This window comes from Giraffa tippelskirchi, chromosome 1, assembly GCF_054371585.1.
Source record: "Giraffa tippelskirchi isolate mGirTip1 chromosome 1, T2T-mGirTip1v1.2.pri, whole genome shotgun sequence".
In the NCBI taxonomy this organism is placed as follows: Eukaryota; Metazoa; Chordata; class Mammalia; order Artiodactyla; family Giraffidae; genus Giraffa; species Giraffa tippelskirchi.
The window spans coordinates 201,929,260-201,947,674 of record NC_137275.1 but is presented as its reverse complement, the minus strand read 5'-3'; the positions used below and the strand labels follow the sequence as shown (position 1 = coordinate 201,947,674).

The window sequence follows — 18,415 nt, the reverse complement described above, 5'->3', positions numbered from 1 at the left end:
ACAACAGGTGAGGCCGAAGGAGCCCAACCTGCACTTCCCGCCCTCAGCCAGTGTTTCGTCTGCACAAGGAAGCCTGAGCCTAACTCTCCTGCTCTCTCAGCTTGGCACCTGTTATGGGCTGAACTGGGTCCCCAAACCCACGTGTTGAAGTCTTAACACAAAGCACCTCAGAATGGAAGTGCATTTGGAGGCAGAGTCTTTAAAGAGGTGATTAAGGTAAAATGAGGTCATTGGGGTGGGTCCTAATCCAACACAACTGGTGTCCCTATAAGAAGAGGTTAGGGCATTGACACACAGAAGGAAGACCACGTGAAGGCAGACACGTGAAGGCAGACAGAGAAGGTGGCCATCGACAAGCTAACGAGAGAGCCTCTCAGGAGGAATCGACCCTGCCCACACCTTGATCTGGGACTTCTAGCCTCCAGGATTGTAAGGAGATAAACATCTGCATCGCCATCACTGCCCTGTTAATAGGGTCATCAGTACCATCCTTCTAGGTTCCATATATATATATATGCATTAATATATATTTGTTTTTCTCTTTCTGCCTTACTTAACTCTGTATAATAGGCTCTAAGTTCATCCACCTCACTAGCACTGATTCAAATGTGTTCCTTTTTATGACAGAGTAATATTCCATTGTATATAAGTACCACAGTTCCTTTATCCATTCATCTGATGATGGACATCTAGGTTACTTCCATGTCCCAGCTATTGTAAATAGTGCTGCAATGAACATAAGGATACATGTGCCTTTTTCAATTTTGGTTTCCTCAGGGTATATGCTTAGAAGTGGGATTCCTGGGTGATATGGTAGTTCTACTCCCAGTTGTTGTTTTTTTGAGGAATCTCCACACTGTCTTCCATAGTGGCTGTATCAATTTATATTCCCACCAACAATGCTAGAGGGTTTCCTTTTCTCCACACCCTCTCCAGCACTTGTTGCTTGTGGATTTTTTGATGATGGCCATTCTGACCAGTGTGAGGTGATACCTCATTGTAGTTTTGATTGCATTTTTCTAGTAATGAGCGTCTTTTCATGTGTTCATTAGCCATCTGTATGTCTTCTTTGGAGAAATGTCTGTTTAGGTCTTTTGCTCACTTTTTGATTGGGTTGTTTGCTTTTCTGTTATTGAGTTGCATAAGCTGCTTGTATATTTTGGAAATTAACCCTTTGACAGTTGTTTCATTTGCTATTATCTTCTCCCATTCTAAGGGTTATCTTTTCACCTTGTTTATAGTTTCCTTTGCTAACACAGCATATTTTAAAAAGAAGAGCAGTCAGTAAGTGCTAGCAGGCTGGAGGTGCAGGCAGGAGACCACTGCAGCTGCCCAGGGGGTGGCACTTGTCTCCCGCAGGAGGGCAAAGACCAGGTCAGCCATCTCCCACTGGGCAGCTCCTGTCCACTCTCACCTGGCTGTCACCCCTGTAACAATTTATAATCTGCTTTTAGCCCTTATTCCACATGGAAAGAAGGCACTTGAAGTAGAGGAAGAATGCTAACCGGGGGTCCTCTTTCTTCTGGTACATGATGTCAGAGCCAGTCCTTCTCATACCTGCCAGGCAGAGGACCTGGCCACCTACGTAGACGAGGGAAACTCACAGGTACCCCTGAGGACACACTCCAAACTGTTACAAGATCCACCCTCAATAACGAGAACTTGGATTCCTTCATTCACTCAGCAAATTCCAAGTGTGACACGGTGTGGGCCTGCAGGGGCAGGATGTCCACAAAGGAGCCCCGGCCTCCTGCAGCTCCCACCAGCACCAAGACCACAGGGACCAGGAAGGCACCTGGTCCTCTGAAAGGCAATGGGGGAGGGGGTGGTAAGCCTGGGGAGGCAGGTCGGGTGGGGCACAGGGGAATAGGAGAGCAGGCTGGCAAGGCTAAAGGTGAGGATGCTGCGGGGCAGCAGGCTGAGCAGGCCGGAGGGGTCAATCTGCAGTAGAAAAGATGGCGAGGATGTGACAAGGCCTGGACCAGGTGGGGAAAAAGTCCACAGTGAAGACAGGTGGAAAGTGGAGGGAGTGCTAGGGTTGAACCCCTGGCCCTGCCATGGCCTTAAAGGCCCTCAAGGCTGCTCACTCCATAGTTGTTTTCTTTTTCAGCAAGAAGAAACCTGAGAGTGATTCCAAAGTCCTGCTACACATAGAACCAACAGCCCCAACTTTCCACACTACACCCATCAGCTTCTTCTTAGGATGAGGGTGAGGGTGACATTGGGGACAGTTCATGAACTCTGAGGCCCTACTAGGTAATAAATTTCTGAGCTCCAACTAGAATTCTGAAATCAGAGCCTTTAATGACGACAGCATATAAACTATTTGCATAATGGAGTATGAATGATGAGCACATTTTCTGTAGAATTGTGTATTCAGTTGAGACTGCAAAGTGAGACTCACAGGAAACAAACAATAAATCATGAGCAGGTTCCCCCAAGCTGTCACCCTGGGTGCCGGATTCCAGCACATGTAAATGTGAGACTATGGCACTTCAAGTTCAAAAAAAGAGAAAGTACCACATCCCCAGATGATGTGTTTGCCCAGAACAGTATTAGTGTAAAAGGTAGGGTGATGCACTAAGATGCACAGACAAGCCATCACAATCTCCTAAGTACCTAGACCATCTCTCTGCCTTATGTGAGTGTCAAGCTGGATGCACACAATTAGAGAGCATGCTGGCAACGTGTGGGTGGAAATTCTTCTCAGTGCTTTTTTCTCATAGTGATGTTGCTTGTTTTTCCTCCACATAAAATATCAGATATTTGTATAGTAAATAAACTCTGATGCTCAGTATGGTTAAGATATGTCTGTGATCCAATTAAAACATCCCCCCCAAATCCAATGAATAAATTAAAAAATCCATAAAATCCAAATAAAATGAATTTCTATTAATAGTATACACACAAACACACACACACATATATATATATATACACACACACACATACTTGGGTTTCCCCAATGGCTCAGCAGGTAAAAAAATCCACCTGCAGTGCAGGAGATACAGGAGATGTGGGTTCGATCCCTGGGTCAGGAAGATGCCCTTGAGGAGGGCATGGCAACCGACTCCAGTAATCTTGCTGGGGAAATCCCACGGACAGAGGAACCTGGCAGGCTACAATCCAAGGGGTCACAAAGAGTTGGACATGACTGAAGCAACTGAGCAGAAGCAGCATATAAATAGCTATATATTCAAAGATAGCAACACATCTATATATCTTGATCATATATATGTATGTGTGTGTGTGTGTGTATGCATGTATACACACACACATACATCTCAGCGTCCCCTTGGATCACGTTTTCATTCCAAACAATCTGGTAACCACTGTTTGGTAAACATCCTTCCAAACATCCTACCAAAGGATGTTTGGTAAACATCCTTCCATATAATTCTCCAGAAGTATCAGATATTGTTAGAGCTCTACGCCATTTTTTAGTAGCAACTGATGATCCATGGTATAAACAGGTTCATGGTATAAATGCACCAGAATTTGTCCAGCTCGTCCCTTGGAGCCATGCATTCACTTTGTTTCCACGTGGTTGTTTTATAACTACAAGCGAGGCTACAGTAAACATCCTTGCATCCTCCTCCTTATGATCTGGTATTAATAATTTAACAGTTCACAGACTATGAATGAAGGGGCTATCTTCTCATAGAGGAGAACAGACACACAAATACTCAGGTAACAGAGCTTCTTGGGGAAGGTGAGGACCGCTCGTGTTACTTGTGTCACTTGGCTCTTTTCCTGGCAGAAATACAATGTGCAGGTTCACATCAAGAACTAAGGATTCGGTGAAGTTCAGCGGAGTGCAGTGACAAGCAGGAGAGATGCATTCTCCTTCCCTTTTGCCTTCAGGGCCAAGGAGGGGTGGTTGGGAGGACTGGGTATGCTGGGGCAGTGGAAGTCAGTGTGGCATTCAGGGTGGAACAGGACACACTCGCTTGCACTGATCCACTTCATCCCACACTGCCACCCAAGAGCCTACAGAATCCCCTGCCCAGTACTGCACTGCCTCTAGTCCCCTCCCAGTCACCGGTGGGGCAGCCACATGGACAACAGTAGACATGCTGACCCCAGGGTGCTCTCTAGGGCGCCAAGCCCATGCCAGACCAGGGTGTAGCTATTGGGGTGTGGGGGAGTCTGTGTTCGGCCCCGAGTGAAAATCTGTCCACTTCCCCCAGGCCCTCCCTCTAGCCCTGCTCTACACCTGGGGTCTTCCTGAGGAAGTTGTTTTTGTTCAGCCGCTAAGTCATGTCCAACTCTCACATCTGTACACGACTACTGGAAAAATCATAGCTTTGACTAGATAGACCTTTGTCGGCAAAGTTATGTCTATGCTTTTTAATACACTGTCTAAGTTTATCATAACTTTTCTTCCAAGGAGCAAGTGTCTTTTAATTTCATGGCTGCAGTCAACATCTGCAGTAATTTTGGAGCCCAAGAAAATAAAACATGTCCTGTTTCCACTTTTCCCCCTTCTATTTGCCATGAAGTGATGGGACCAGATACTATGATCTTCGCTTTTTGAATGTTGAATTTTAAGCCAGCCTGAAGAAGGGGCTGTATTAATCACTCCTTAAAATTTTCTCTGTTTCTGACATCTGGGGCCATGCTACCTGACCCTGAAGGAACTGCTCCCACTCCCATACTGTGAACTGGACAATATGCAAACCAACCAAGGCTCTCACACCCTCAACATCTGCTCTCACCACCCCAGGGCTGGATGAGGCACCTAGGGCAGCCCCTACACCTGCTTAGACTACTCACCCTGCCTTGCCCATTTCTTCCTGTAAAAACCACAGTGAAAGCTCCATCCACGTTCCCCTCTGCCTTCTGACTGGCCCTGGTGTTTCCCTGTGTGGCCCTGCCTATCCCATCTCCTGTTTCTAGGCTCCATGAAGACAAAAGCTTCTCTCTTCACAGCTATTGTTTCTACATCCATATATTCACCAGATGTGATTTAAACAAATCACAGGCACATTTTAAAACAGGGCCTTGCTGCCAAGGGAATTCCCTACACCTTTAAGCATCGCCTCCCTTGTACTCTAGACTCTGGCCTGCCCTGGCATTCAGTTCACTCAATTCTCATTTCTACTAAAATCTAAACAATCCCTTTAGCTCTGTGTGTGTGTGTGTGTGTGTGTGTGTGTGTGTGTGTGTGCGTGTGCATGCACACATGCACGCATGCATGCACATATGTAGAATGAATTGGTAGTTCATCTCCTGGAAGTGGAGACATGGAAGAATGGTAGCAGATTTAGCAAACAGGTAGCTGAGATCACCTAATCTGTACATCTTCCCAAGCAAGTGCATGCATGCACGTTAAGTCGATTCGGTCATCTCTGACTCTTTGTGACCCCACAGATTATAGTCCACCAGGCTTCTTTGTCCACAGGAGTCTCCAGGCAATAATACTGCAGTGGTTTGCCATGCCCTCCTCCAGGGGATCTTCCCAATCCAGGAATCAAACCCACATCTCTTATGTCTCCTGCACTGGTAGGCAGGTTTTTTACCACTAGAGCCACCCGGGAAGCCCCCAAGCAGGTGATCATAATACAAGTATGTCCGCAAGGTCCCATGATGGGCTGAGCATCTGGGGCATCAATGGTGGCCTCAGAAGCTAATCTGTGAATTCACAGTGACTGTGAAAATCAACACAAATGTTATTTCCAAACACAAAGCAGGATCAGCACCTCTGAGGGTCTGGCATGCACACGTGTGTGGCCAGTCACACACACACGCACACAGGCACACACGTGTGTGTGTGTGCCTGTCTCCCACACTGGGACCCTCTCAAACACACCCTGGCTTGGAGCTAGGCATGCATGAACTGTGCTGACAGTGAGGAGAAAGCCCAGTAATTCCTCACAACCAAGTGACTCTCTGCCTCATCTGTTTCTCCTTGTTTAAAAAAAAAAAAACTACTTAATTTTATAGCTAAGTTATAGTTCCCGCTTTGGCCAAAAAATAAAAAGAGGGAGTCTTCCTGCTACCCGTTCACCAAGTGAACCCTGGCCAATGCTGTGTTGACTTACAGAGACCAGCTTCCTGTGCTCTGAGAGCAGGGAAACGTTAGGCTGGGTACCTGGAGCCAACACTGCGGTCCCTCGTCACGTGTCCTTCTCCATGCCTTTGTGGTTTGCCTTTAATTATTTTTTCAGGACCAGGAAAAGAGCAGCAGACCAACTGCAGTTCCCCATCCAAAGCTGGTCATGCCAGACCCAACCCTGCCAGGACGCTCGTTAACACGAGCCACCTATAACGAATCTGCAAAGTTTACTTTTGGCTGAAAAATTTTTTTCTGGCAGGTGCTACCCCCTCAAGATGAATTCACAGCAAAGGAAATATAACAAAGTTGGCCTCCTGGCACAATGACAAAATATACATAAACGAAACGTCGGCTTTCTTCAGTTTACATCACTCACGCCCCTCTCTCTTACAAGGGCCTACAAATTACAGCTGTTGATGTTTTCGCATAACCTAAACTTTCACTCTACAGAACTCTTACTTGTCTCAATGTATTTATACTCTCAGTAATGGAGGTGCTCATTATTTACACCGGTTGTTTAAACAGTAACCAGATTGTTTAGGGCTGGCGCGTCTGGGTTGGGGTGGGTTGGCCGTCTGTGGAGCACCGCTCAGAACCCACACGCTTAAAAGGGCCAAATAAATGGGGCAGTGGGGAACTTCTGACGCGAGAAAGGGTCTTTGTGAATTGTAAATAGGCCTGCATTGTGGGGCCTATGAACCACACAGTAAAGGGATGTCAAAAAACATTCCCCTACAGAAACCCAACTCTGTGGCCCTGGAGCCCAGAGTAGCCTTCCGGAAGGTTCTGTCCTGCCCCATGCCCTAGGCTGCACTGTACTTGATACTCAGTAAAAGTTCAGGGCACACTCTAGAAAGCTCTCTGAATAGCCTCTCTGGATTTCCCATCACACAGTTGTTTCCCGTCACACAGGGGTGAGGAGGTTTCCCCAAATCACAGTGAAGAGAAGGTGAACACCGGAAATGAGCAGGATCTACCAGAAAAACTGAAAGATGGCAGAACAAGAGATCTGAGGACCCACTGGCCACGGCAGGCACTCAGTGACAATTCTGAATGGTAATGCAATTTCTCCCCTCAAAAGAAAACAAATAGCCAAATAAGATGTTCTGTCAAGAAGAAAAATGTTGAAGGGGGAAAAAATCACAGCGAAAGAAACCTTGCAATATTTGTACTCTTGGAAGGCATCGTCCACCTCTGGAGAGAAATAACAGTCTAGCTCTGTCAGTCACCTAGAGAACAGAAAACCACTCCTGACGCCTGCATACTCTGGCCTCTAACACAGCCCTGGCACCTGCTCCAGTGAGGAGAGGGGACACCAGGCCTGCAGGTGCTATAGTCCCCGGGGAACCAGGTCACAGCCGAGGCGCCTTTTGAGGGCCACAGCATGATAGTCATCCTAGATTCTAGTCACTTTCGTGGGTTCTCCCTCAGGGACTATGGTGCTGCCAAAAAGCTGACTTTTGGATACTAAAACCAAAAAGCACACTTTGGATCACATTTTTTTCAAAGTTACTCTCATTTCTCTCAAGATTTAGGGATTCCCTCTGTGCTCCTAACTCCTCTGTAAGATAAAAGCAACAGGGTTCCTTCTCGCCTTTCAAGGATCTCAACAGCAGTGAGAAAACAATTCAACTCTCAGAAAAAGGGAGTTTATTGATTAACACTCACCTACAGGCTGTAAAGGAAGAACTTAGGCTTACTTAGGAAGAACTTAGGAATTTGAAAGACAAAACAAAGGAAAGAGTTCAAATTTAGGGTCTGCTGGTTTCCACTCGCTAAATTCACTGGGCAGCTCTTTTCTCATCAGCCCACACGGCCAACATCTTCAGTGACAAACCTCTGCTTCCCTTGGTCAGGCACAGGCAGCCCTGAGACATGAGTTGTTCCTGCAAAGGACCTTGTCAAATGTTTGCCAACTAGCAGAGTTCCCCCCACATCACCTCCTCAAAAACCAGAATGCAGAAAAATGACAATGGTTCTAAGTCAAGATCACTAAATAAAACAATTTAATTCTTCCAGTGAATCATGAAGGTCTACTTATGTAATGGATTTAAGAAAAAGTTCGTGGTTACATAGATTATGTTTCAAGAAGGAAATCCAATAACGTCAACGACGCTTTCCATACTAAATGATATGCGTTACATTCTAAAATGATCTATGGCTTCCAACATGCCATATTACAGATTCATGGCATATATAAAATGATTTTTCTCTGATGAGCAGTTATTTCAGAGCAGTATAAGCTCCCAGTCAGTAGCAAAGAAACCACAGGCATTTTCATTCATAATAAAAGTTATCACATGGTTTGAAAAATAAACTTTAAGGCAATTAGAATACATGGATCTGAAAAGGTGCTTAAAAGAGAACATTAAATATTTACAGGTAAAATGAGTGCATTTTGTTCAAGACTGAGGCATTAAATCAAGCTCCTCTTGCTTTGACAGGGTCATAGAGAATTACAGGATTTTCACTAATCCTCAAATAAACAGTGTAAATACTGTTCTTAGCTCAGAAATTGCCTGCTGGCTATCGAGGGGTATTCTTGACAGAAAACGTGACAGCACCTCAACTGTCAACCTTCGAGAAACTGATGGTCTTCCTGTAAATTCCCTGCAAACCAAAACTATTTGATATGATACCAACGAAATTTTGAAAGCCCACTTTGCAATGCAGAGTAGGTTTGGAGGCCCTTTTTCATTGATTAGGAGGAAATCATCAACTCCCTAGGCAACACTCAGATGTAGGTTTCAAAAACCCAACAACAAAAGTAGGCAAAAGCAACAGTCAGCAGTGGGGGAGAGGCTGCCCTTAAATCCACTTGCCATGGCCATTAATCTAAGTGTGCCCAGGGTCACTGGCAGTGGATGATGGACAACCTTGTAGAATTCCCAGTGCCTGTGGCTTCCCTGGGTTTCCCTGATAGATCAGTTGGTAAAGAATCCACCTGCACTGCAGGAGGCTCCGGTTTGATTCCTGGGTTGGGAAGATCCGCTAGAGAAGGGATAGGCTACCCACACCAGTATTATTGGGCTTCCCTTGTGGCTCAGATAGTAAAGAATCCACCTGCAATGCAGGAGACCTGGGTTCGATCCCTGGGTTGGGAAGATCCCCTAAAGAAGGGAAAGGCTACCCGTTTAAGTATTCTGGCCTGGAGAAGTCCACGGACTGTATAGGCCATGGGGTTGCAAAGAGTTGGACACAACTGAGTGGCTTCTCTCTTAGAAAACCCTCCTCAATAAACAGTCAATAGCCTCACCTCGGATCCAGAAGCTCAAGGCAAATGCCAAGTTGCCATCTTGCTCCATCCTCCCCTAACCCTGGGGAGTCAGTTGGTCAGGGGTCAGTTTTATCCCTAGAACAGGTCAGAAGTTAGTTCTTTCTCTCCTTTTCCTCTGCCCCCACCTCAACACCAGCCCCCACCATCCTTGTTCTGACCCTCCAACCTGGTCTCCACCCAGGTTCCCTACTTTCCCATTCAGCCACAATGGCATGCCCATGTGTTGGCATGTAGCCAGAAGGTCCCTTCAAAAGATAAACTCTATCATAATGTTACTCATTGCTTCAAACCCTGTATGCAGTCACCCATCTCACTTCAACTAAAGCTCCATATTCTCACCATCCCCTGCAAAAGCCCATCCTCACACTGCAGTGCCTTGCCTCCTCCTTCCAGAGTAGCCACTGACCTCCCTGATGGTTCTAGTCCACCCAAGCTCTTTCCTGCCCTAAGACACGGACATGTGTTTCATTGGCCTGGCTTCCATGCAGAAGCCCCTTCTCAGACAGGCCTTCCATGCCCACCTCCCCTGGGCCTCTCCCTGCTCCCCACACCCCATCACTCTACCTCATTCCCTCACATTATTGTCTTCATTGCCATTACCTCTATCTGCAATCCCTTTGCTTATTTGTTAGCTGTTAATTGTCTCTACTCTCCTCCAGCATTGGTGGGTTCTGTATATTCCAAGGGAAATGACATGACAATCCAGAGAATTTAAACATGAGATCAAAAAGCAAGAGTAGGGACTTCCCTGGTGGCTCAGTGGTAAAGAATCCACCTGCCAATGCAGGAGACACGGGTTCAGTCCCTGACTTGGCAGGATCTCATGTGCCTCAGAGCACCTAAGCCCGTGTGTTCTAGAGCCTAGGAGCTGAAACTACTGAGTCCACATGCCCTAGAGGCTGTGCTCTCAACAAGAGAAGCCACTGCAATGAGAAGCCCGGGCACCATGATGAAGAGTAGGGCCCAGCTCCTGCAACTAGAGAAAGCCCACACAGCAACAAAGACACAGCACTACCAAAAATAAACAAATAAAATTATACATTAATAAAAGAAGCAAGGGCACCGGGGAGGAGGACAAAGACAGTCCTTTGCCATTTCTTACTGGTTTTAAGCCCAGCTTTAAAAGGAAAAGATACTTACCAATGGGATTTGAGAACTACTGATCACCATTCACTAGCAAATTGTACTGTATTAAGTGGACGTTACCTTAACTGTCCTGAAAATGTAACAAAGTGTATTTTAACTGACCACTGATGTTTCTGTACAACTTTGAGGCTGCCATACATTTCTGAAGGAGAGATGAAGAATTCTCAGGAGGGAGCCCAGGGCCTCTGGCACCCCCTGCCTTCTGGGCAATTCCCTTTAAGCAGTAGGGAGTGCTGACTCAACCCACACTTCAAACATGACAGACAGCACATCCTAGAAGCTTGGTGCTGGCGAGGACCTTGGCCTCAGTCGTGGCCAACTTGACATTTGAGGTGGAGGGGACAGATGCTAAGACCCAGCTGTGGGGGCAGACCTGGGTGGGTTCCTTTCTCCACCTCCCCATATTCAGTTAAAACTGTGAACTGCCTCTAACACCCCAGGAGGTCTTCTGTGATTTCCAGAGATCATGGTGGTAGCCCAGACCCACATGGCCATGCCAGTCCAGTGGTTAACTGACGAGGTCACATGATCAACATAAATGTGCAAAGCCATATCAGGACAAGCAAGACTGTGGCCTCGGGGTGTGTGGACACATCTGAAAAGAGATGGTACCAGAAGGAGCCAGAGAAAAGGGTTCAAGCCCTGGCATCCCTGTACCTTTCTGCACACCAGGCAGGTGCTAGCCCAAGAAGGGGTCTCCTTTGGTCTGGTCCACAGGGTCCAAGTGCTGGCACCCAGGGAGACAGCGCCACGGCCCCTCTGAATCAGGCTGCCCCATGACCATCTTGGCATTGCCTTTCTTTGGGATTGGAATGAAAACTGACCTTTTCCAGTCCTGTGGCCACTGCTGAGTTTTCTAAGTTTGCTGGCATATCGAGAGCAGCACTTTCACAGCATCATCTTTGAGGATTTGAAATAGCTCAACTGGAATTCCATCACCTCCACTAGCTTTGTTCATAGTGATGCTTCCTAAGGCCCACTTGACTTCACATTCCAGGATGTCTCGCTCTAGGTGAGTGATCACACCATCGTGATTATCTGGGTCGTGAAGATCTTTTTTGTAGAGTTCTCCTGTGTATTCTTGCCACCTCTTCTTAATATCTTCTGCTTCTGTTAGGTTCATACCATTTCTGTCCTTTATCGAGCCCATCTTTGCATGAAATGTTCCCTTGGTATCTCTAATTTTCTTGAAGAGATCTCTAGTCTTTCCCAATCTGTCGTTTTTCTCTATTTCTTTGCATTGATGGCTGAGGAAGGCTTTCTTATCTCTCCTTGCTATTCTTTGGAACTCTGCATTCAGATGGGAATATCTTTCCTTTTCTCCTTTGCTTTTTGCTTCTCTTCTCTTCCCAGCTATCTGTAAGGCCTCCTCAGACAGCCATTTTGTTTTTTTGCATTTCTTTTCCATGGGGATTATCTTGATCCCTGTCTCCTGTACAATGTCACGAACCTCTGTCCATAGTTCACCAGGCACTCTGTCTATCAGATTTAGTCCCTTAAATCTATTTGTCACTTCTACTGTATACTCATAAGGGATTTGATCTAGGTCATACCTGAATGCACTAGTGGTTTTCCCTACTTTCTTCAATTTAAGTCTGAATTTGGCAATAAGCAGTTCATGATCTGAGCCACAGTCTGCTCCCGGTCTTGTTTTTGCTGACTGTATAGAGCCTTTGACTGTGTGGATCACAATAAACTGTGGAAAATTCTGAAAGAGATGGGAATACCAGACCATCTGACCTGTCTCTTGAGAAACCTGTATGCAGGTCAGGAAGCAACAGTTAGAACTGGACATGGAACAACTGACGGGTTCCAAATAGGAAAAGGAGTATGTCAAGGCTGTATATTGTCACCCTGCTTATTTAACTTATATGCAGAGTACATCATGAGAAACGCTGGGCTGGAGGAAACACAAGCTGGAATCAAGATTGCCGGGAGAAAGATCAATAACCTCAGATATGCAGATGACATCACCCTTATGGCAGAAAGTGAAGAAGAACTAAAAAGCCTCTTGATGAAAGTGAAAGAGGAGAGTGAAAAAGTTGGCTTGAAGTTCAACGTTCAGAAAACTAAGATCATGGCATCTGGTCCCATCACTTCATGGGAAATAGATGGGGAAACTGTGGAAACAGTGTCAGACTTTATTTTTGGGGGCTCCAAAATCACTGCTGATGGTGATTGCAGCCATGAAATTTTTTAAAAGACGCTTACTCTTTGGAAGGAGGGTTATGGCTAACCTAGATAGCATATTTAAAAGCAGAGACATTACTTTGCCAACAAAAGTCCGTCTAGTTAAGGCTATGGTTTTTTCAGTGGTCATGTATGGATGTGAGAGTTGGACGGTGAAGAAAGCTGAGCACTGCAGAACTGATGCTTTTGAACTGTGGTGTTGGAGAAGACTCTTGAGATTCCCTTGGACTGCAAGGAGATTCAATCAATCCATCCTAAAGGAGATCAGTCCTGGGTGTTCATTGGAAGGACTGATGTTGAAGCTGAAACTCCAATACTTTGGCCACCTCATGCGAAGATTTGACTCATTGGAAACGACCCTAATGCTGGGTAGGATTGGGGGCAAGAGGAGAAGGGGAAGACAGAGGATGAGATAGTTGGATGGCATCACTGACTCGATGGACATGGGTTTGGGTAGACTCCGGGAGTTGGTGATGAACAGAGAGGCCTGGCGTGCTGCAATTCATGGGGTCGCAAAGAGTTGGACACGACTGAGCGACTGAACTGAACTGAACTGATGACCATCTTGCCAAGCTGAGGCTCCTCCGTCTGGTATCCATGGGAACAAAAGGAAAGTCAAGGCTGCATTTAACTACCATGATGAAGATTTACTTAGGGAGTAAAAGCAGAAAGAAACCACAAGCCCAGCGGGTTGTTAATGGAGGGGGGAGAGAAAACAGGAGGAGGGGGGAGGGGAGGGGGGAGGGCCGCCAAGGCTCTTTCGGTGTCTCCAGCTTTTGTTTATAGCTGTTCCAGACGATCTTAAAATTATCAGGTGGGGGAGAGGGAGCCTGGGCATGCGGGTCCACGGTGCAATTTATGAAGCATTTCCTTTTCTCAGGGGCCAGAGCTGTGATCACATGAGCCTTTGCTTTTCTAAACTCCATGTTTGTTTTTGTAGTTTCTGCCAAACTAAATCAATTCAGCTTGTGGCAACCTTTAAAGAGTCATGACTCGCTCAAACAGTCTCAAAGCTTGACTTCTTTCCAAGATCGTCGACCAACATTTGTATAGGTTTCACATGCTTGGTGATCAAATCCTCTAATTATTCAAATCTGTGTCACATAACTATAAATTAGTGACTTTTAAGATGACAGATTTCTATTCTTTGATATGCACGGCTAAACGTCTTTCATTCACATCAGGCAGAAACAATCGATTTTTCTAAACAGTACTCCTTGTACACTAGCATCTCTTGAAGTATCTTCAACAGGAACAAAAGGTCACAAACCCCACAAGCCCCCTTCCTCCACCACAGCCACTCACCCCTCATGTGGTGTTACCAGCCCTCCCCCACTGGGTCACCCCACTTGCCTGGACAACCACTAGCTGCACTGAAAGTCTGAATCCTTCCTAACAGAGCCCTCTGGGGTAGAAGGAGGAAGAATTTCTTACAAAGGAAGCTCCTGTGGCTCTCTGTGGAAGAATCTGGAACAACTGCCTCTGCTGGTTATAGATTAGCTTAACGCTTTTATATAGGAGAAAACAGAATGGGACAAAATTTAGGGGCACTTAGCAACTTCCCCAGTGGACTTGCACTGTGGTCTGGATATAAGTATCCTATCAAAATTCATGTGCTGAAACCTAACCCCCATGTGGAGGTACTAGAAGGTGGGGCATTTGGGAGGTGCTTCGGTCATGAGGGTGGGGCCCCCCTGCAAGGCATTAGTGCCCTTAGGAAAGAGACCCCACAGAGCTGCTCCCTGGCCAAAACCACCACTGGACACAGTAAGAAGTTAGCAGTCTATAACCCAGGAGACAGCCCTCATCAGAACCTGACCCTGCCAGTACCCTAGTCTTGGACTTCTAGCCCCCAGAAATGTGAGAAATAAATGACAGTTGTTTACAAGTCACTCAGCCTGTGGTATTTTGTTATAGCAGGTCGAATGTACCAAGACAGCTTAGAAACAAAAAAATACCAACCACAGTGGTGACCTGAAACACCCAGAACTGCAGAAGAATGAACTCTGGTCTCTCTCAGTTCCAATGGCTGCATGAACTCAATGTAGGTCAACTCCAGCCAACTCTGACATGTGGACCCTGAGTCATTTCCCTACTTCAACCAGCAGAGAATCCTGTTCTGGAAACAGGACCTCTCAGGTGTGCAGAATCTCCCATCTGCCTCTCTTTTGCTCTTCTCTATGTGTTTATTCAAATCTGCTCTTGAAGAATGGTACCCGTCTTTTTCTGCTCCATGAAGAAAACATATTCCCCACTGTTCCCACAGCTCATCCCAAGCAGACACTGAAGAAGCCACCCCTCTTTCCCTGCTTCAGCTCCAGTGAGGAGGAGCCTGGTGGTCCAGCTCTGGTGAAATGCCCACTGCTGAGTAGTCAGCTAGGTGAGCCTAGAAGATGAGATGACCAGCTTCTACTGCAGCCCCCTGACAAGTACAGTGAGTGGGGAGCAAAGCATAGAGGGCTGGGGTGTTGGAGAGGTGAGAATGCACTAGCCCAAGGCTTAGTTCCTCCACGAAGCACAGTTTATGCTTTTACTGGGGCAAGAACTTAAAAAGCACAGTAAGAAAACAATTACAGAACTTGGCAACTCAACAATAACAGTCACTGCCCATCTTCTTCCACCTTATCTTGAAGCTTCTGATCCCTTTACCCACTGGACACCTTGCAGAGTTATCAATACAGAGAATGGCCATGCTTCTCAGCCTCCTCCCAGAGACACCCCAGGCAGTGAGAGGTGAAGTCTGTGTGTGAGTGTGTGCCTGTGTGTATATGTCTGTGTATGTATCTCTTTGTATCTGTGAGTGTCTATGTATGTGTATATATGCTTCTGTGTTAATATCCGTGTATATTTGTGTACATGTCTATGTCTGTGTGTGTATGTATGTCTTTGTTGAGTGTCTATGTGTCTATGTATGTGTACATACATATGTATGTCTCTGTGTGTGAGCGTGTGTGTGTGTGTATCTGTGTGTGCTTGCATGAGCCACAGGGCAAACAAGTCCATCTTTCCAGAGAGTGGATTGTCTTTTTAACTCAGAATTTGGGGAGAAATGTTAAATATCAAAACAAATATAGAAACGAAATAGAGGAGAATACAAAACTCGTGTTAATTTGTATATAAAAGAAGAAGAGATCGCAAAGACAACACTCATCCTTAGGTCTGCGTGCCTCATCTGGGTTCCACTGTGAGAGGCACGCCACCATCACCCCACCTCTGGGAGCTTGGGAACCTCAATTCCAGCACAGCTATTCCAGGCACTGAGGAGAGGTTGGCTCTGGACAGGCCTCTTTAGCCCCTTAAGTTCCAGTTTCTTCATGTAAAAGGCAGGGGAGTGGAGGAGACCAAAAGAGGGCTGCCTGCATGTTGCAATCAGCTGGGAAATTTGAGCAAGATCAACACCAGGGCCTCACAGAGGGCAGTGAAATCAGAACCTCTGGGACTGAGAACCCAGGAAATTCCAATACATGCAGCCAGGGTTGAAAAGATGGAACAGACTCAAAAGAGCTCCATACAAATAGGGTCACATTGGGCTATATAAACTATTACCATGATTCCCTCCACTCAGGTTTTGTCTGCCAAGGTTCTTCATCCCTGGATAGTGCAGCCAGTGTTTCAGCCAGGTTGCTTCCACATGGTCACATTCTGGGCCATCTGTGGGACCTGGGGGTACCAAGGCTGGGATGTTTACTATTTTTCCCTTTGGGGTTTTTTATACAAATGCTCCAGGCTTCCAATTGGACCCTGGATCTCCCGGCAACCCACCCCCAAACTTACATCCCCTTCCACACCGCTTCTTCCTTCCAGATAGAACCTGTGATGCCGAGGGTCTGTCCTCCTCTTCAAAAGGCCAAGCCTCTACAGTCCACAGGCTCAAGCTCCTGACACCTATGAGTGCCCTGTAATCCCTCCTGAACAGCAAAAGCAATTTTAGAGAAGTAGTCTGGAGACACCAAGAGGACCTGAAGAAGACTCTCACAGGGAAATGAAAACCTTGTGGTGACCAGGTCTGAACTAGAGGTGAGAATTTGGGAACTCTTGGCTCCCAAAAGATGCTGAGGGTGACAGTCCCGAGGACGGGAGCAGTGTGGGCCCTAGGCCTTGCCCTGTGGAGGATGGACACAGAAAGAAAAGCCAGGAGGGAGACATGGGGGTGGAGGCAGCAAGAGGGGAAGGAGTGTGTTTCCAAGTGGTCATGGTGGTCTAGTTGCTAAGTCATGTACGACTCTTGCAACCCCATGGACTGTAGCCCACCAGGCTCCTCTGTCCATGCAATTTCCCAGGCAAAAATACCAGAGTGGATTGCCATTTTCTTTTCCAGGAGATATTGCTGGCCTATGGAGCGAATCTGCAATCTCCTGCATCACAGGTGGATTCCTAACCATTGAGCCACCAGGAAAGCTTGGGGTTTCCAAGCAGACATACCTGTAAAAGCAACACGCAGCAGATCTGCCTACAGAGAAGAAAAGAAACAACTGCTGTTGACAAGGGGGTTGACCTCTAAATTTTAATTAGATTTTGTTACTTACTAATGGCTATGCAAGAAAACCTATCAATAAGAGAATAAAAAATAATAGTTCAGAAATTCCAACCACAGAAGGTACCCAAGCAGCCACATGGCCGTCCTACTACTAATCCAAGAAAAGAAGAATCTCTGCTTGCCCACTTGTCTGTGGCCACAGCAGGTGAAAACTATTGGAAAAACCAAATTTGGATGTTTTCCCTGGAAATGAACTAACAAGCTACAGGTGAAGAGGAATGGCCAGACCTCACTACAGGGAAGGGTCCTGGGTGGTCCAGAAAAGAACCTGGTGGTCCTGTCCCCAACTCAGAGCAGCGAATGGGCACAGTGGCTTCAACAGGGTCCCAAGAGGGACAGTCACAGGAGCAGCTGCAATCCATTCCTGGGAGGAGGGTCTGTCACCAAGCTCCTTTCCCCTCACCCCTCATACCCACGTAGGCACGATGTTATTATGTAGCCCAGTGCTTCACAATCTACGTATGTGTAGAATGAACTGTGTTCCCCAAACTCATATGCGGAAGTCATCATCTCAGAGTATGACCTGCTTTGGAGAGAGGGCCTTTACAGAGGTCATCAAGTTAAGATGAGGTCATTAGAGTGGGCCCTAAGTCAATCTGAGTGGAGTCCTTATAGACAAGGGAATCTTGGACACAGACACACACAGAGGAAGGGTGATGTGAAGGTATAGCAGTACGAGAGCCTCCTGCAAGCCAAGGAGGGGGCCTCGGAAGAAGCAAACCCTGTGGACACCTTAACCTGGGACATCTGGCCCCCAGAGCTGTGAGACCACAAGTGTCTGGTGTTCAAGCCACCTGGTCTGCGGTGCTTGGTGACAGCCCCCCAAGACGACCTGCACAGCACGCGACAGGCCTTCACACTGCTTGTTATCATCACCCAACATCCCTGTCAGATAAGAAACGTTTCCTCTCCACCACAGACCGCTGCTCTGCTTTCAGCTCTGTCCCAATGGCTTTTCCTCCCCCGCTGCCTGGTCTCCCAGCAGCCTACTCACTCAGTGACCCCCACAGGTCCAGCTGCCATCCCCTATGCAGCCTCTCTGGTCACAGCTCCCACCCTCCACGGTCTACTCACTTGATTGAGGCCAACTTGCCTGGATCTGAGACCTTCAGCCTGTCAAGCACAAGCTTGTCTCAGCTATTCACTCTGGGACCCAAACATCTCTGCTGGGGAGACCTTCACATCTTGATCTCTGGCAAGAACCCAA

General features: G+C 46.7%; 1 protein-coding gene across 6 annotated transcripts in view; it reads right to left on the bottom strand.

The window, feature by feature from the left end:
- The window catches only part of ROR2 (receptor tyrosine kinase like orphan receptor 2), a 275,853-nt gene that overhangs the window by 85,234 nt on the left and 172,204 nt on the right, over positions 1-18,415 (bottom strand). The window contains exon 1 of one of the 6 annotated variants that reach the window (XM_081523898.1): positions 9,315-9,387. The exons of the other annotated variants lie outside the window; for them this stretch is intronic. Within the exon in view, the coding sequence (XP_081380024.1) occupies positions 9,315-9,363 (49 nt within the window). The 5' untranslated portion in view covers positions 9,364-9,387. Of the gene's footprint in view, positions 1-9,314; positions 9,388-18,415 lie in introns of those variants that run through there. 6 annotated transcript variants of the gene reach the window in all.